This window comes from Micropterus dolomieu, linkage group LG14 (genome assembly GCF_021292245.1).
Source record: "Micropterus dolomieu isolate WLL.071019.BEF.003 ecotype Adirondacks linkage group LG14, ASM2129224v1, whole genome shotgun sequence".
Taxonomy (NCBI): domain Eukaryota; kingdom Metazoa; phylum Chordata; class Actinopteri; order Centrarchiformes; family Centrarchidae; genus Micropterus; species Micropterus dolomieu.
In genome coordinates this window covers 8520378-8536226 of record NC_060163.1, presented here as the reverse complement: position 1 = coordinate 8536226, position 15849 = coordinate 8520378, and the positions used below count along the sequence as shown (strand labels likewise).

The window sequence follows — 15849 nt, the reverse complement described above, 5'->3', positions numbered from 1 at the left end:
GGAAACGATTGAGTATTTTTCCAATGGTACAAACATACTTTATTGTACAATTAATTTATTGGCAAAAACAATCAGACCACCAAAATAACTTAAAAAAAGAAACTAATGAAAACAGTTATTTTTGCTTTCTCTCAGCAAGCACCAAAATTGTTAACAAGAGGAACAAAAAAGTGGTCAAAGATTCCATTTGAATACTAAACAAATATTTAAATAGTCTTATTTCCAGTCTCTTTTTAGACGAAATGATTAAAACAAAACTATTTGTTCAGTTGCCATCGGTTTGTACAGTGATTCAGTATTTTTACAACTATATTCATGTACATGAAACATTTCTTAAAAAGGATGGTATAATATACTCCACGGCCTCCCCAGGGCAAACTGAATGACTGTCTGCAGTGTCTTTTTGCATCACCATAACATCTTTAATACAAAACAAAACATCTAATAATTCCTGTAGCTTCAAGTTTTATTTCCAAAAAATAAAATTAAATAATATATCTATATATAAAAGACAGTTTTTCCTTGTTTTTTTCTTATAAAATAAGTCTCAAGATATATTGCCACCTGGTTCGGATGCGTCCCCTCCCCATACCCAGCAAGCCCAACCTTTTGAAAAATAGTCTTCAGTCCTCTCCATAAAAAGCTAAATAACCAAATTTAAACTCTTCAGATCACACCTCTAATCAACCCCTGCCTCGGCTCTACTTCATGCAGGTTTCACATCTAAACTTTAAGATTGTTCAGGTGTGTGACTTGTTGCAATAGCCCCTCCCTCCCTAAAACCTTGTCAAAAATACACAGAAAAAGGCGCATTGGTGCTTGTGACCTACTACACCCCATACTGTACCTTTTAGAAAAAATCTCAATACTGTACAGTAGCTCAGGAGTATTTTACAGATACAGCAAATATCCAATCAAACAAGAGGGGAAACAAGCAGGAGAAAATAATTTCTCTGCTCATAACGTTTTAAAGTATGTACAGTTTTTTTTTTTTTTTGCTTTTTTACATCTTTCACTTTTATTACAAAAACAGTATTGAAGTCCACCATTTCTTACTTTGTACAGTACTAACATTGAATTATATCTTGTGGCTGAGAGGCAGTCATGACGATGAGAAAAAAAGTGGAATAAGAGAAAAGGACTACCAAAAGGGAAACCGTTAGGAGTTGAGTATACAGGCAGGACTTTCTTAAACTTCTGCAGCCTCCCCAAAAAACTAAAAAACAAGACAGCTTCATTAACCTCTTCTCCACATCACAGTTCATAAACAAGGTTGTAATATATGTACAGGCACAACCTTTCAACATCAGCCAGCTTGAAATAGGAGCACAGTACGCCTCTGACCGCTGGACGATCGGACATCAACAGTTCATCCCGCCATTTCTTGTACGGGGTGGGGTTTCAGGGTAAAGGAAGGTATGCACATTTATAGGAGAACTGAAGATAGAAGGGGGAGAGGTGGCCCATGGGTGCAACAGTTTGTTGAGCGGATCTGGCCATTGTTTGCAGAAAAATACAACTAAACCTACGGTCAGTGACACTCAACTCCCCACAACACTGTTGAGGTTTAATTCCAACCTGTAAATCCTGTCCAACAAAAACAAACAAACTGGGAAACCTGTCAAAAATCAAACTGCATTTAACGCGCCCTCCCACCCACCTATCAAATAAAAATAAATTCTATATATGTGAATTGTTGCAGTCACTGTAAAATGTACATTGCTGTGAAAACTGTCCAGAAGATGACTCCTGTAACAGAAGATATGTTGATGCTTGTTGTACGACCCACAGAGGGGAAAGAAAATAATAATTCAGAAATAATATATACTTACTCTCTGCGAAATAGATACAATTATGACTGGTTATTTGAGGAGGGGGGAAAAAAAAAAAAAAAAAAAAAAAAGGTACATCGTGTCAACTCACTTTAATTTTTAGCCACATTTAAAATCTTAAAAATATTCATAAAAAGGCAAAATTCTCAGTCCCCAAAAATATTGTGTCAGACTAAGGAAGAAATATCTTCAACCTGAAACGCTGCCCTTCCACCTTTTTGTACACAATTGGCAAAAATATATAGATATATATTAACAGCAATAACTTACCATTGTTTTAATTTATTCATTTATTGACTTCTAAGATTTATGTTGCATCTCCCATAGGAAGGAAGCTTCAGTTCTTATTTATACATCACAAAAATATTTAAATAAAAAATAAAAACTTCTAAAACCCCGAAGCCGTAGTCCCGCCTCGCTCTCCTTTCATGGCAGTTTGTCATTTGGGACAACTGATCAGAGCATCAAGACAGAGAGACAGGATGGACTCAAGGCTACATAATGTCTAAACTGTTGTGGTTAATGTTCGTTCCCAGCTCCTGGTTGTTGTTGTTGTTGTTGCTGTTATTCCCACCCATCATGTCCGACTGTCCGCCCTGCCCACCATGCATCCCTGTCATCCCACTCAGTTGGGACATGATGGAGTTCTGGTCTGAGCTGAACTGACCAGGATCTACAGAACTACCTGGCTGCTGCTGCTGGGGTTGCGGAGGTTGGGGCGGTGCCATACTGGGGTGATGTTGGCTTAGGTGGCCTGGGTGGGGTGAGCCAGTCTGGGTCTGCGGAGAGATGCGATGAGGTGAGGGCTGAGGTTGGGAGGAGGGCTGCATGCGTGGGGACGGGCTGGAGTGCGGAGGCTGCGACTGCGGCCTTGGCGAGGGCTGAGGTGACCTGACTTGACTGCTGAGCGACCCTGCTGGACCAAGTCCTCCTTGTCCTTGGAGATGGGGGGACTGTACCATCTGCTGGGGACTCATGGGACTGCTGTGGTGGGCTGGAGAGCCCCCACCAAGGTGCTGCTGCTGCAAGAGTCTCTGATGGATGTTCTGGTGAAGCATGCCTTGGGAGGTCTGTGGCAGTGGGGGCCCACCGCTTCCTCCACCAACTCCACCTTGCTGTTGTTGCCCCTGCCCAGGTCCGCCTTGTCCAGGCTGGAGCGTAGGTCCTCCGGCGCCTCCACCCGGACCTCCATCTTGTCCTTGAAGCCCACCCATTGAATTTTGTTGCTGTTGCTGCTGCACCTGCAACTGATGCTGGATCCTTTGCTGGAGCACTGCAGCTACTTGTGACATGGAGTTGGAGTAGCCCTGCTGCTGGCCTAGCTGTCCTGGCCCACCCTGTGGTCCTCCTTGCTGCTGCTGGGGACCCCCTACACCTACACCCCCAGGCTGGGGTTGGGAGGGGGGTATCCCTGGCTGTCCTTGACCAGGCTGCATGAAGCCTTGCTGGCCTTGTTGCTGCTGGAGTCCTTGAGGCTGCTGGAACTGCCCGTGGTTTCCCATTTGCTGTTGTTGTTGTTGTTGTTGTTGTTGTTGTTGCTGCTGCAGGTGTCTTCTCATCAATAGCTCTCTGAACTGTGGAGTCATATTAGTGATGTTGCCTTGTTGCCCTGCTTGCATTGCTCCCTGTTGCTGCTGCTGTTGTTGCTGTTGCTGTTGTTGTTGTTGCTGCTGCTGCTGCTGCTGCTGCTGCTGTTGTAATGCAGCCATTTGCTGTTGCTGTAGATTCCCAGGCAACATTGGACGCTGTTGTTGCTGCTGTTGTTGTTGCTGCTGTTGTAACTGCTGAAGCTGAGCCATGGTGGGCATATTCCCTCCCCCTGCTCCACCCTGAGCTATGTTCATCCCTGGCTGGCCTGCCTGGTTCAGATTTACCTGCTGTTGCCCATCCATGTTAGCAAGCTGGCTAACCCCAGGACCTGCTACACCAGGTAGTCCTCCAGCAGCTCCTTGGAACCTTACACTTCCGGGGCCCCCTTGTGGAGGTCCTCCCACTCCTCCAGGGCCACCCTGACCACCTTGATATCTGGCTGCTCTCTGTCTGATGAAAGCAGCCATAAGGGTCGGGTTGGACCGAAGGATATTGAGGACTTGCTGCTGTTGAAGGGGTGAGCTTGGGGAGCGCAGTGTTCTCAGGAGGTCTTGTAGTGCTGCCTGGGGTAGAGTTCCTGATGCAGCTGCATTTGCTATTGAAGTAGGTATCCCTGCAGCCCCTCCCATTACCTGCATCAGCCCACGGTTTCCCGGTTGCGGTTGTTGCGGATTCATCGGCTGCTGCTGTTGCTGAGCGACTGCTGGCTGCTGCGGTGCCATGTGACCCATCATGCCTGGCCTTTGTTGTGGGTTCATGGCTGGTCCCCCACCACCCCATTGCTGGTTTGCTGACTGAAGTTGTCCACCTCCCGGCTGGACTTGCTGGAGCTGCTGCTGAACTTGTGGTGGCAACTGCGACTGAGGTCCCCCTTGCTGCATCCCTGCTAACATTCCCTGTTGCTGTGGGTCTAATATAGTCCTGCCAACAACTCCCTGAGCCTGGGGGGGCATGCCCTGGGCCCCAATGTGGGGCATGCCTATCTGGGCCTGGGTGTTCTGGTGGTGAGAATGTGGGGGTATCATGCCCCCTTGTCCCAAGCCACGTATCTGGGCTTGGGCCTGGGCCATCTGTCTCTGGGTCTCTGCAAGACGCTGGATTTTTAGGGCTGTCTCTACAGCAGCCAGAGGGGGCCCTTGCGGCTGGCCTTGTCCAGGCATCGACCCCTGGCTCTGATTGGGTTGTTGTTGCTGCTGCTGCTGCTGCTGCTGCTGCTGCTGCTGCGGTGGGGTGGCTGGACCCAGTCCAGGTTTGCCCAGAGACTGGTGGAGAGGAGAGGCTCCAGGTGGTCTGGGATTGTATGGAGGCAAACCACCAGAGTGCTGCTGCTGCTGGAGTTGCTGGACATTGGGAGGTTGCTGCTGAAGCTGGGACACAATCTGCTGCTGAGGAGAGTTCATCATCCCCCCTCCACCTCCTCCACCCACTGACTGAAACTGATGGAGATGGTGCTGAGGGGGCAAGGTACCACCTTGCTGCTGAACCTGCTGTTGCTGGCCTGGAGTTCCCATTCCCCCCATCCCAACTCCCTGCTGCTGAGGAAGTGCAGGCATATTCCCCTGGGTGGGTGTCTGTGGGGTAGGAGGCTGTGTGCCCACAGATGTAGGCGTACCAGGACCAGTGGTTCCATTGTTGGCTCCTGGAGATGGCAGACCATTTCCCCCAGGAGCTCCTCCAGGAGTGGGCTGGCCCACTCTCTGCATGCTGGCCATCCTCCTCCTCAGCATCTGGGCCTGCTGGAGCCTATGCTGCAGCTGCTGCTGGCGCAGCTTGTGCTTGATGTTTAGGCAGAACGGAACTGGGCATTTGTTCTCCTGGCAGTGCTTCGCATGGTAGCAACACAACGCAATAAGCTGCTTGCAAATGGGGCAGCCACCGTTGGTTTTTCTCTTGCAGCCTTTTGTGTGCTGAACAACGCGTTTCATCTTCTGGCAGGACGGCAGAGAGCAGTTTGCGTTTCGACACTGGCAGGCGTGGACGAGGGACTGGATGCAGCGTTGGATACTGAGACGACGAGAGTCTCCAGGGCTCTGAGTGGTAGCGGTGGCCTGGTTGCTGCTCTCATCATCCAAACCAAGGCCTAACTTCTCCATCTTGTGCTCGTGTTTCTTAGTGTTGTAGCATGTGATGCAGAGGTCATAATCCTGTGAGGGATGGCATGAATGCCAGTAAAAATGTTTAGAAGGGATGCACAGCAGGTTTTACAGTTAAAATAAATTCAGCAACCTACAAATATTTTATTACCATGAAAAACAGACCCACCAATATAACCCTTCACCAACTCACCTCACAGACGGTACAGTGGAAACGTGTCTCCACGTGGTGCTTACACTCGTTGCAAGTGTAGACAAAGCGGTCCTGGCTTTGGTTATGCAACTCCACCAACATGCACATAGAGCTCCACTTGGATCTCCTCAGAGAGCTGAACTCCAGGTGTTTGTCCCGGGCTATTGTCAGGAAAGCATCACGGCCATCCATGAGGTCACATGCCATCAGGGGATCCGGGTCTACAATAGGGGGCAAAGCATTTGCCATGGGTGCTGCGATCAGCCGAATCACAAAGAACACCTAGGGCGGAAAAAATAGGGGCAGACAGATGAAGCACAGGTGAAATGCAGTCTTTCAAATCGAATCAACTTTGAGCCAGCACTGGTGCCAGAATTCTAGTCAATAATTGAGCTATCTTCCAGTCTACTCATTCCTTCAGTAAGTTGCTTGAGAGTGATAAGTGATATGAGCAAAGTATAATTTATTTTTTCCTCATACCTCTTTGTGTTTTTCCATAGTGGCATAGAGTTTCTGTGAAAGGTCATTGGAGACATTGGGCATCCCTGGCTTCTTCTTATTTGCTCGGCTCAGGCTGCTCTTGTTCTTACTCGTCTTCTTGTTGTTCTTCTTCTTTGCATTTTTACTGTCACCCTTTGTGTCCTGCGCAAAAAAGAAAGGGGGGATCTCAGTGTTCACCTGATTAACAAGTGCATGATTTTACACACTGACGAGAAACTTCTCTTATCATCGCATTCTTACATCAATACTCTCATTGGAAGTGCTGTTCTCCTCCCTTTTCCTCTCCTCCTCCTCCTGCTCCAGCTCTTTGATGCTCTCCTCCAGCACATTGGGCCAGAAATCTCCCTCAAAGTAAGGCAACTCCTTGGCACTGGTTAAACGATCCTCTGTCGCCTGCTTGAAGATATCCTTTTGGGGTAAATTGAAAAGTTAGCGTTTTGCATGGATAGTATCTAAATCAGTCATTACTATCAGCTTTATCATTATATGTACACTGAGGTTACTCTAAATTGCTGTGCTACACACACTGTGGGAAGGGATAGCCTTTGGTTAAACAAGTATGTAAGAAAAGGTCTCAAATCCTGAATCTCAAAAATCATCACATTTCCAACACATGTAAGAATAAAGTTGCCTCTCTACCTTGTAATCGTGTACTATCCGCTCTGCCACGGCTTTGTCTAACATCTTCTTGTACCATTCCTGAAGGCGTTTGGGCTTTGGGATCTTCTGATCTGCAGGGTGACAGTGGAAGATGTAGTCGTCCCCTTCACTAGGTGGGCAAGCCCAGATGTGGCCAGTGGTGTAGCTGAGGAGAACACACAAGAAATTACAGATTAGCATAAGTAAGCGTTGTGATTAGACAAGTCATAATAAAAGTTGCATAACATGACCAAAATAAATGTTTTCTTTGAGCAGCAACACTCACCCTAACTTCTTGACATACTCCAAGTAGCCGATGAGGACTTCATGATAGACTGCTGTTCTTAGGCCACGAGGCCGGAAGAAGTGTACACTGTCCAGGTAGGAGATGTATACTCGCCTGAGTGGATGACAGGAAATACGAATATATCATATTATAATTTATTTTTAAAAAAAATCAATCAATTGTCAAGAGAAAAAAAGGAAGCACTTGGTTAAATAATGTTCTAATATGGTGACGTCCTTACCTCTGATTGGGCTGAGGGCAGTCGGATCCATACTCTTGAACATGCATCCCAAAGAAGCAGACTTCTGCTCCGTCAATGTCCTCAAATGCAAAAAGGGCTTTTGTCCTGTATGGGAAAGACTCTGACATCTCTCCACTATCCACAAATCTGTAGACGAAAACAAAAGTCTAAACTTACTGACTGTAAAATCAAGAACGGAAAATATATCTGCATTAATGAAATATAAGCTAATTACTTTATACTTTTTACACCAACAAAATCTTAGATTAAAGAACCCTACTATTTAACATGTATCAGTGTTCTCGCTTACAGAATGTTTCAAGCAGTAAAAATGTTACTTGAATCTGAATACTAACATATTTCTTTCACATTTACATAAAAAAATTCAAATGCAGTTTTATAAAAACAGGATTCATGTTTCATCACACTGAATGTGATAAAACAGGTTTGACCTTGCTGCAAGGTTTCATTCGACTGTAATTTACATAATCTAAACAAATCACACAAACTAAACAGGCATCGCCGAGTCTGGAGGTGAAGAGAAAGATTTGTACATGTTGAAGTCCGACAGTGTGTCTTGTTTCTAGTACCTGGACTTCATGCCTGGTTTAACCTCCACCACTTTGTCAGAGACATGGACAACACGAATGGTTACTTCTCCAGCCTCCGGGTGACTCTGACGCTTCAGGAAGTCATTCACCCTTACCTCCAGGTAATTGCCCAACTTCGTCTGGGGCAACCCTGTAGGGGGGGGGGGGGGCAAAGCATTTTTCATTTTAGTTTAGTTAACTTGACAACTGCCAAAAACAACAGGGCGGTAAAATAACTATAAGCTATGAGAAACCTGAATTCTGTTTAATCCAAATATGTACACGTGTATTTGACATACTGGGCCAAGCCATGAGAAACAGAAAGTGACCAAGTTATAGAGGAACACTAAACTGAACAATTTTATTTGGTACTGATATAATGGGATTCTTTGGTTAAGCACCAACACATATGGCACTGCAGTTTCAGCCTAGAGGCTTGAGTTTGTAAATGGTGACAACATGAGATTAATGTGTGATGGTAGTCTCATATTAATAGGTCAAAAAGTTGAACACACGTTCAGTACACCAGGTTTCTGTATGAAAGTATGGACAGTGAAAAGTATGAGTATAACAAAACCATTTGGATAAAATGGGACAGAAGCTCTTACTTTTGGCAGAATACTTGTTCTCTTTCCTTGTCTTATTTGCCTTCTTTAAGCAGCTGTCACACACAAAACTATGGAAAAAAGGAGGTTGTGTCAGTTGAGTTACATAAAAAAAATAAATAAATAAAAAAAAAAAACTATTTAGCAAATGACAGGAGGTTGTTTGCCTTAACCTTGAGAACTACTGGAAATTGCTACTCACCCCGATGGCCAAATCGTGTCATTGTGCAAGACACAAATCTGATGCATCCTGCGGCCGCAGTCCAAACATTCAACAAGCCTGAAAAGAGGGACCGAGATGAAGATACAAATTTAAGTTCAGTTTAATCTTTTTTTTCCCCCCCCAATGCAAAGATTTGACATTTGGCGAAGAGTTAACTTACAGTTCAGGGTCCAGTGTGTCATTCTTCTTCTTCTCAAACTGCTCCTTGTTAATAGATCTGAAATGAGTTAAGAGGGAGCATGACAACATGTAGAACAAGAGGAAAATTGTACAGAGGAAGCTATAAAAATAACTGTTGAGTGCAGGCTACAACATCTGCCCCTGCTGTGAACATTTAACTGTCAAGTAAAATTTTAGGTGCAGACAGAAAATGTAACAAAGCACATAGCTAAAAGTATCAGGAATGTGGCTGGAAGAGGACTAATAGCTAGTTAAATATTATATAATTAAATACTGTGTTATTATGTCAGGATGATAAGTTTCAAATAGATACAAGAATCTTTAACTGGAGCTATCTTGCTCAATAAACAGAATAATACTCACGTTTGTGGCTGGGTGGGGTCGTCGCCCAGGGAAACCGTCTCTCCCTGGATCTCGTTGAAACACTTCTCGCAGAAGTGGTACCTGTTAGCAATAAGCCCAAATTTTGGTGAACTACACCGTTCCCCACCGCACAGTCAATCACAGACAGCGCACGGGAGGGCAGTCACCAATTGGTACAGGACAAGGGCAAGGCAGGTTGCCACAAGCGGAGCAAACAGGAAGTAGGAGCGCAGGACAGCAGGATGTCGTCATCGCAAAAGGCCAGTCATGATTTTGAGAGGTGAGGGTGAGGGGATGGGTTTGGAGGTGCATGGTTGGTCAAGGCAAAAGCAAGCCAATGTTGATATCACAGCCATTGGAAGGGAGGATAGACGAGTCATTCGGAAACAAGACAACACACAGCAGAGAGCCGAGGCAAAGCATAGATTAGCAATTTGGACATGAGGATGAGCAACAACCACCATCACAGACAGCAGAGCAGCAGCAGAATCAATGGTAGCTAAATGTGAGGAGGGAGCTGGAGCAAGAAGTTGTAGCACAGGACATAATGCAGACACTGAACAAATACGATCAAGTGAGCACAGACAACTGCTCAGATGTTCATTCATTCACACAGTTCATTTTAAAGTCGGTCCTTTCACATTCCAGTAAGGATTTCATGGGTGTGCAAAAACTGAAGATGAGGAATCCAAAAAGATGCATTGTGGACAAATCTACAGAGAACGGACCACCATGTTGCAAGAGCAGTAACAAAACATGCTGATTCTTCCTAAAAGAAAACGCCCATTACAATGGAGTGTTCAAAAGATCACCAGTGTTTCCGACATATAGACTTTACTTGGGCAGGACGCCCAGGTATATTAACGGCTGCCAGAGTATATTTGGCGACCCATTTTAGCATTTTGCAAACACAGAGACAGATGCTATTTATTATGTTACAAGACGCGGACCCTGGATGTTTTACAAGACCCGGTAAAGCAAAACACACCACTGCAGGTGTCATTCGGTACCACGTTGGTTTTGATCACTGGTTCACTAAGAAAAACTTAAAGAATGTCAGAAGAGAGGACCGACTTAAAATGCCAGTACATTAGGCAACACATGAAGGTATAAAAACAGGGAATATGAAGTGAAGGGAAGCATTTAGGAAAACAAAATTAATCACATGAAGACTTTGATTAAAAAAAAAAAAAAAACACTTCTATGTTACCTACACAACTTTCTCTTACAATGCACAATTCAGCATTTACTTTTTTATAGTAAGTCTTTTCCAACTAATCTCTACCTTCCCTTTTACTGACACATCCATCAATCTAGTCATCCCTTCACTACATTGGCATTTTCCATCGTCTATACCTGTTCTGGTAGCTGAAGTAAGCAGCGTCTCGGGGAATAGTGCACAGCTGCTTTCCGTAGCAGCACAGTGTCTGGGGAGAGAACTCCAGCTGATGGACAGAAACAGAAAATGGGAGTTCACATTAAAGTACAGTGAAACATAAACATAGTTTCACCAACAAGACTTGTAGTTTATAGACTTTATTTAAGGAGTGGAATTGTATTGTTAAAATATGATTGTATTATGGCATCATTCAGCAAATTCCTATTGTACGAATTAAGGACTACAAGCAAAAATGTAGTACTTGTATGGACAAAAATATTGACTAGGACATGATCATTGCAAAACATGTGCAAACATGTTTTTTAAAATTTGATCCCACCTGTAAAAACTCCCCCAGTGGAGCGGAGCGGAGCCGATTTCCGTTTGGTTACATTTTGTACTAAAGTAATTACAGCTAACGTCAAGCAGTACTTTGCTCCTTCAGCCAGCCTCTCATAATAAGGGCCAATTGGTTTTGTTATTTGTCTGCAAAACCAAAAATAGCAGGGTCTAATGAGAGCTGAAATGTGATATGGTGGTGGTATGCTCAAGGCCAAATTTAGCTATGAACCACTTGCACAGCTTCCATTTTCAAATGCGAATGGTGCACGTTAATTTCTGTGTCCGGAACATCCTGAAAATATTCATACACACCACTTTATCAAGACACATTCTCAAAGTATGTATCTTTGTCTCACCTTCCTTCCGCAACAGTAGCCAAGGCTCTGCATGACAGGATCAATCTCCTGCTCAAAAACCTCAGCCAGCTTGGAGCAGTACTTGTAGACTCTGGATGTTTTGCGGTTGTACAGCCAGGCGTTGTTGAACATCAGCCAGATGTCATCCACATACTGCCAGGGATCCTGGTACTGACCTACAAGAAAACACAATGACAAAACTTTACAAAAGAGTAAATAACTTATTTTAAAAAACAGAACAGGTTCATTAAGTTTCCTGAGAATGACCAAACGTCGTAATATTTAGCAGCAAGTAGTACTAACCTGTGTCCAGCTTTCGCTTGATAGTAGACAAGTCCATAGGGTTCTTCACAATGTCAAAGTAGTCCTGCAGGAATAAAATGAGCATGTTTCAAGTTGAGCAGTTAAAACCTTTGTCTTTGTTTTCATGAGTTAATTATAGAAAAATAAAGACAAATATATTGAATACTGGAAAGAAACAACCAAAACACAAAGTACATTACAATGTTATCTAACCCTAAATAGAGAATTCACACTGGCAAATTACCTGAGCACAATAAAATGTCCTAAACTAAGAAAAATGTTGACATACAGAGAGTGAACACAGCCTGGCCATAGAAAAGGGTCGAGGCTGAGAGACTCTGCTCCCCTTGTGGGACAGGTAGACAGAGCTGCAATTTCTAACCATGCCTTAAATATAAAACACTAAGACAACAACACTTTGCAAACGTTTACAATTTTACCCCCATTTCCGTTAGCGGAGCACTAAAGCGGAAGTTAGCCTGCTTGGCCGGCAAAAGTCAACACAGTGGGCGCTGTAGTGCTACTATTGACTAGTGTTTGTGGGTGTAATTGCAGAATGACGGACACACCTACGCACAAGTATAAATGCATGGCTACGTGTGTAGCCTATGGCGTAGTTAGCATGTAGACCCTACGCAGGAGTATAAATGGGCCTTTAGTGTTTTATTTATTATATTTAATATTTATTTTTTACTGAATTTTATATATTTTTTTTTTTTTTATTAACACACAAACAACTTCTACTGTTTTATTTACTTATTTAGTGAAATGTATGAAATTAATTGTTCTTATGTAATTTATCTGTAGCTTTGGCAATACTGTTGTTATACATTCATGCCAATAAAGCTGATTTGAATTTATACACACAAGTATTCAGACCAACCACGAATTTTTGGCTCGCGACGCTTTCCTCGCGTGAGTACATTCGCTGCAAGTGTTCACACACAACGCGAGAAGGCGATTTAAACACGATAACGTGAATAAACAACTCACCATTACTACAGCTGTATGAACCCAAAGTAAACATTTTGCTGTAATTAAATAGCAATAAACGGATTAAACTGATGCCGAAATAACTACAACATGACGCAGATTTGTTAAACATATGTATTCATGCTTTGTCAGGTCTGTCAGCGAGACAGCAGGACAACAACTTCTAAAATGTTTGTTTTCTGAATGGAGTTTGGATCGATCAGGGCTATGCTAACTTGGTCACAGTAAAGTACAATGATAGCTGGAATAAAGTTACAGACACGTTTTCTGAACTCACCAGGTAGTTCAACCTCCTCGCTTTCTTTTCTCCCAGCAATGTCCAGTTTTGTCCGGTTTTTATATAAATATCAAGTCATAGTCCGACAAAGCTAACGCCGCTAACAACAACACTGGAACCGGATGTGCACGAAACCTAGCTGCTGAGAAGCTCCAGTGAAGATAAATCAATGTTGAAATCCCAAAAACTAAAGTAAAAAGCTAATTCACGAGAATTCCTTCACGTCGCCGACCCCGGCTCCTTCGCGTCGCATCACGCCGCCCGACAGGAAATAGCGGCTCTAAGCGTCTTTGCATTGACTTTGTATATAAACTCACCGCCCCGAACGCTCGCTTCGCTTTTGGTCTGAAAGCACCATGAGAGGGCAGTGAAGTTTATACAAGGCACAGGAACAAATACATCTTATCCTCAGCATGGAGACTTACAGGTATGCACAGCAGTTGTGGATCTACAGGCATTCTGAAGGGCAGAGACTCTGGATCTTGTCTGTAGAGAGATTCAAGTGTGGGCATCAGGGCCTGACGAAGCTCCTCTGGCTTGAAGACTGGGAAGAAATAGAGATCAGAGAGGAGAATGCGATGAAAGAGTAATCAAAAAACTTTGTTTTACACTGCTTCAATAACCCATTTGGATTCCATGACTGACACGTGGAAAAAACGGGATTAATTATATATTAATTATAGGAGCAATTTAAGAAGTGAATATCCTTACTCTTCTTTTTCACTGGGGCCTGTGGTGCCTCAGACGTTTCCTCTTCCTCTTTCACCTCCTTCTTTATCTCCGGTTTCCGGTCTTCCGTCTTCAAACTCGCCATTGGTTTTGTTGTCGATGTATCCATGGGAACCCCTTTACCTCCCTCTCCAGAACACTCTTCCTTTTTCAGCTCTGACTTCACGGGCTTTTCCTCTGTTTTGAGGTTGCTGAGCTTCCCTCCTTTAGAGCAGCTGCCGGTGTCGCTCTCCTCCTCCTCATCCTGCTGCTTGATCTCCATCTTGGGGTCGAGGTTGCCGGCTGAAGCGTCCGATTGTGGCTGCTGGGACGATGTGTCCAGGCTGCTGACAGAGGCTGGAGTCAGGACCTGACTGTCTGCCGGAAATGAACCCTTTTGGGACAGCTACAGAGAGACACAGAAACAAACTCAGGTGTGTGGAAATGGTGAATATGTGACACATAAAAGTGATAAAACAGGATAAACTGAGTAGCACAACAGGTGATGCATGGGACAACACCTACGATGCAAAGTTTAGTCATAACTAAGGCAACTGTAAAATTTTTGTGATATACAGGAAGCAGGAGATTAAAACAAACCTTAAGGACATGAGTTACAGCTACAGGATCAATAGAATCTGTGGAATAAGTTGAGCCGCTCTAAACGTTAAAATGTCTATATCAAAGGCTAAATCACACTTACCGGAGTGCGTGGCAGCTGAGCACCGTGCGGCGTTGAACTGGAGCCCAGTCCAGGGTGAGATGGAGTGGTTGAACCAGATGGCCCCATGTGCTGCTGCTGGAGGGACTTGTTGGAGCCTGGGCCCTGGCCAAGCTGGTTCTGCTGGGAGGCTGAAGGTGGAGGCAGCTGTTGTGCGTTAGGGGTGTGTGGCTGTGGAGTCTGGGACCCAGCTAGTCTGGGGGGTGTTTGGTGAGGAGTAGGAGATCGGCTGTGAGCAGGAGAGGGCGAGCTGCCACGCATGGCAGCCAAATGGGGGATGGAGTTGGGTTGCTGGTTTGTGTTAGATGGAGTCATTGAGGAAGTAGGGGCTCCAACAGCTGAGTTGGGACCTCCGCCACCTACGCTCTGAGGACCCATGGGTCCCACAGCGGAGACGCTGCCGGGACCGCTGGCTGAACCTGGCTGTGCTAGAGGACTAGCAACCGGAAGAGAGGGGGGCGTGCCCATCTGCGTCTTAGGTGAGCAGAGGATGAGGGTAAAGAATGAGATGAGAGACCAGAAGAGCGTCAATAAAAAGTATAATTCAAGAGTATTAAACATGTGTGACATGAGATCACTCTTAGGATCGCCTGTAATTTCAGAATTTGCACTTTAGAAAATTGCAACAACGATGTCAAAGGAAGTTGTTTATCAAGTCCACAGTAGTTTCATTTTAGGCATTTTTTTAGCTTTTCTAACTAACACTGGAACAATTTTAAAAACACTATATTTCTAAATGTAGTTTCTGAGTCAAAGCTCCTGTCCCAAGGCCCTGCTCTGGGTCTCTGGTATAGTACTCTCAGATGACACAGGTAAAGACTTAAGTGTAACAAGCAACAGGTAAAAGAACTTCAGGCCAGCTTACCTGTGCTAATCCTGCCTGTGGTCCAGGTTGGGCCATCCCAGCCGGAGCTGTTGCAACTCCTGGTCCTGACCCAGGAAACTGTCCCTGGGACAGATACTGGTTCTGAAGCTGGTTGACATTGGGCTGTCCCACTCTGGGTCCGACCATTCCCATCTACAGGTATAAAACGGCAGGGTTTTTAAATGCTTTTACAACTTTTTCATCGAAGCCATTTGACTGGTTCAAGTTATTTTGTAACAATTATTTTCCTAATTTAAATTATGTTTTGATATGAATACTTAAGTCCTGAAAGAAATTGAAATACACTCTCGTCAAATAAACCGATACCAAAATTCTGAAAACACGTCAATACTCCTTTTGCCAGGTACCGAAGGTACCGAAGATCCAACACGTGAAAGATGGCAATAAGTGCAGCTGCAGCGACAGCTCCGCCTCGACGAATAGAAAAGAGACGTGTATAGAAAACGGGTGAAGTTAGTTTTACTGCTGTTCCCTTCAGCAGCTCCAAGTCAAAGCTTCAATCCCAGTTCTCCCAGTTTTGGGATATGTTGGAGAGCTAATTTAGGCAGA

At 44.4% G+C, this 15849-nt stretch overlaps 2 protein-coding genes across 3 annotated transcripts in view; both read right to left on the bottom strand.

Moving 5' to 3' along the window:
- The window catches only part of snx29 (sorting nexin 29), a 356821-nt gene that overhangs the window by 314020 nt on the left and 26952 nt on the right, over window positions 1–15849 (bottom strand). The window lies entirely within an intron of this gene.
- The window catches only part of ep300a (E1A binding protein p300 a), a 32043-nt gene continuing 16207 nt past the window's right edge, over window positions 14–15849 (bottom strand). The window contains exons 17-31 of the mRNA XM_046069764.1: window positions 11716–11779; window positions 11413–11588; window positions 10693–10781; window positions 9337–9417; window positions 8954–9010; window positions 8773–8850; window positions 8574–8641; window positions 7966–8116; window positions 7376–7522; window positions 7135–7248; window positions 6849–7014; window positions 6450–6617; window positions 6189–6350; window positions 5709–5990; window positions 14–5566 (exon numbers count right to left, since the gene is read on the bottom strand). Coding sequence (XP_045925720.1) covers window positions 2327–5566; window positions 5709–5990; window positions 6189–6350; window positions 6450–6617; window positions 6849–7014; window positions 7135–7248; window positions 7376–7522; window positions 7966–8116; window positions 8574–8641; window positions 8773–8850; window positions 8954–9010; window positions 9337–9417; window positions 10693–10781; window positions 11413–11588; window positions 11716–11779 — 5043 coding nt within the window. The 3' untranslated portion in view covers window positions 14–2326. The remainder of the gene's footprint in view (window positions 5567–5708; window positions 5991–6188; window positions 6351–6449; window positions 6618–6848; window positions 7015–7134; window positions 7249–7375; window positions 7523–7965; window positions 8117–8573; window positions 8642–8772; window positions 8851–8953; window positions 9011–9336; window positions 9418–10692; window positions 10782–11412; window positions 11589–11715; window positions 11780–15849) is intronic.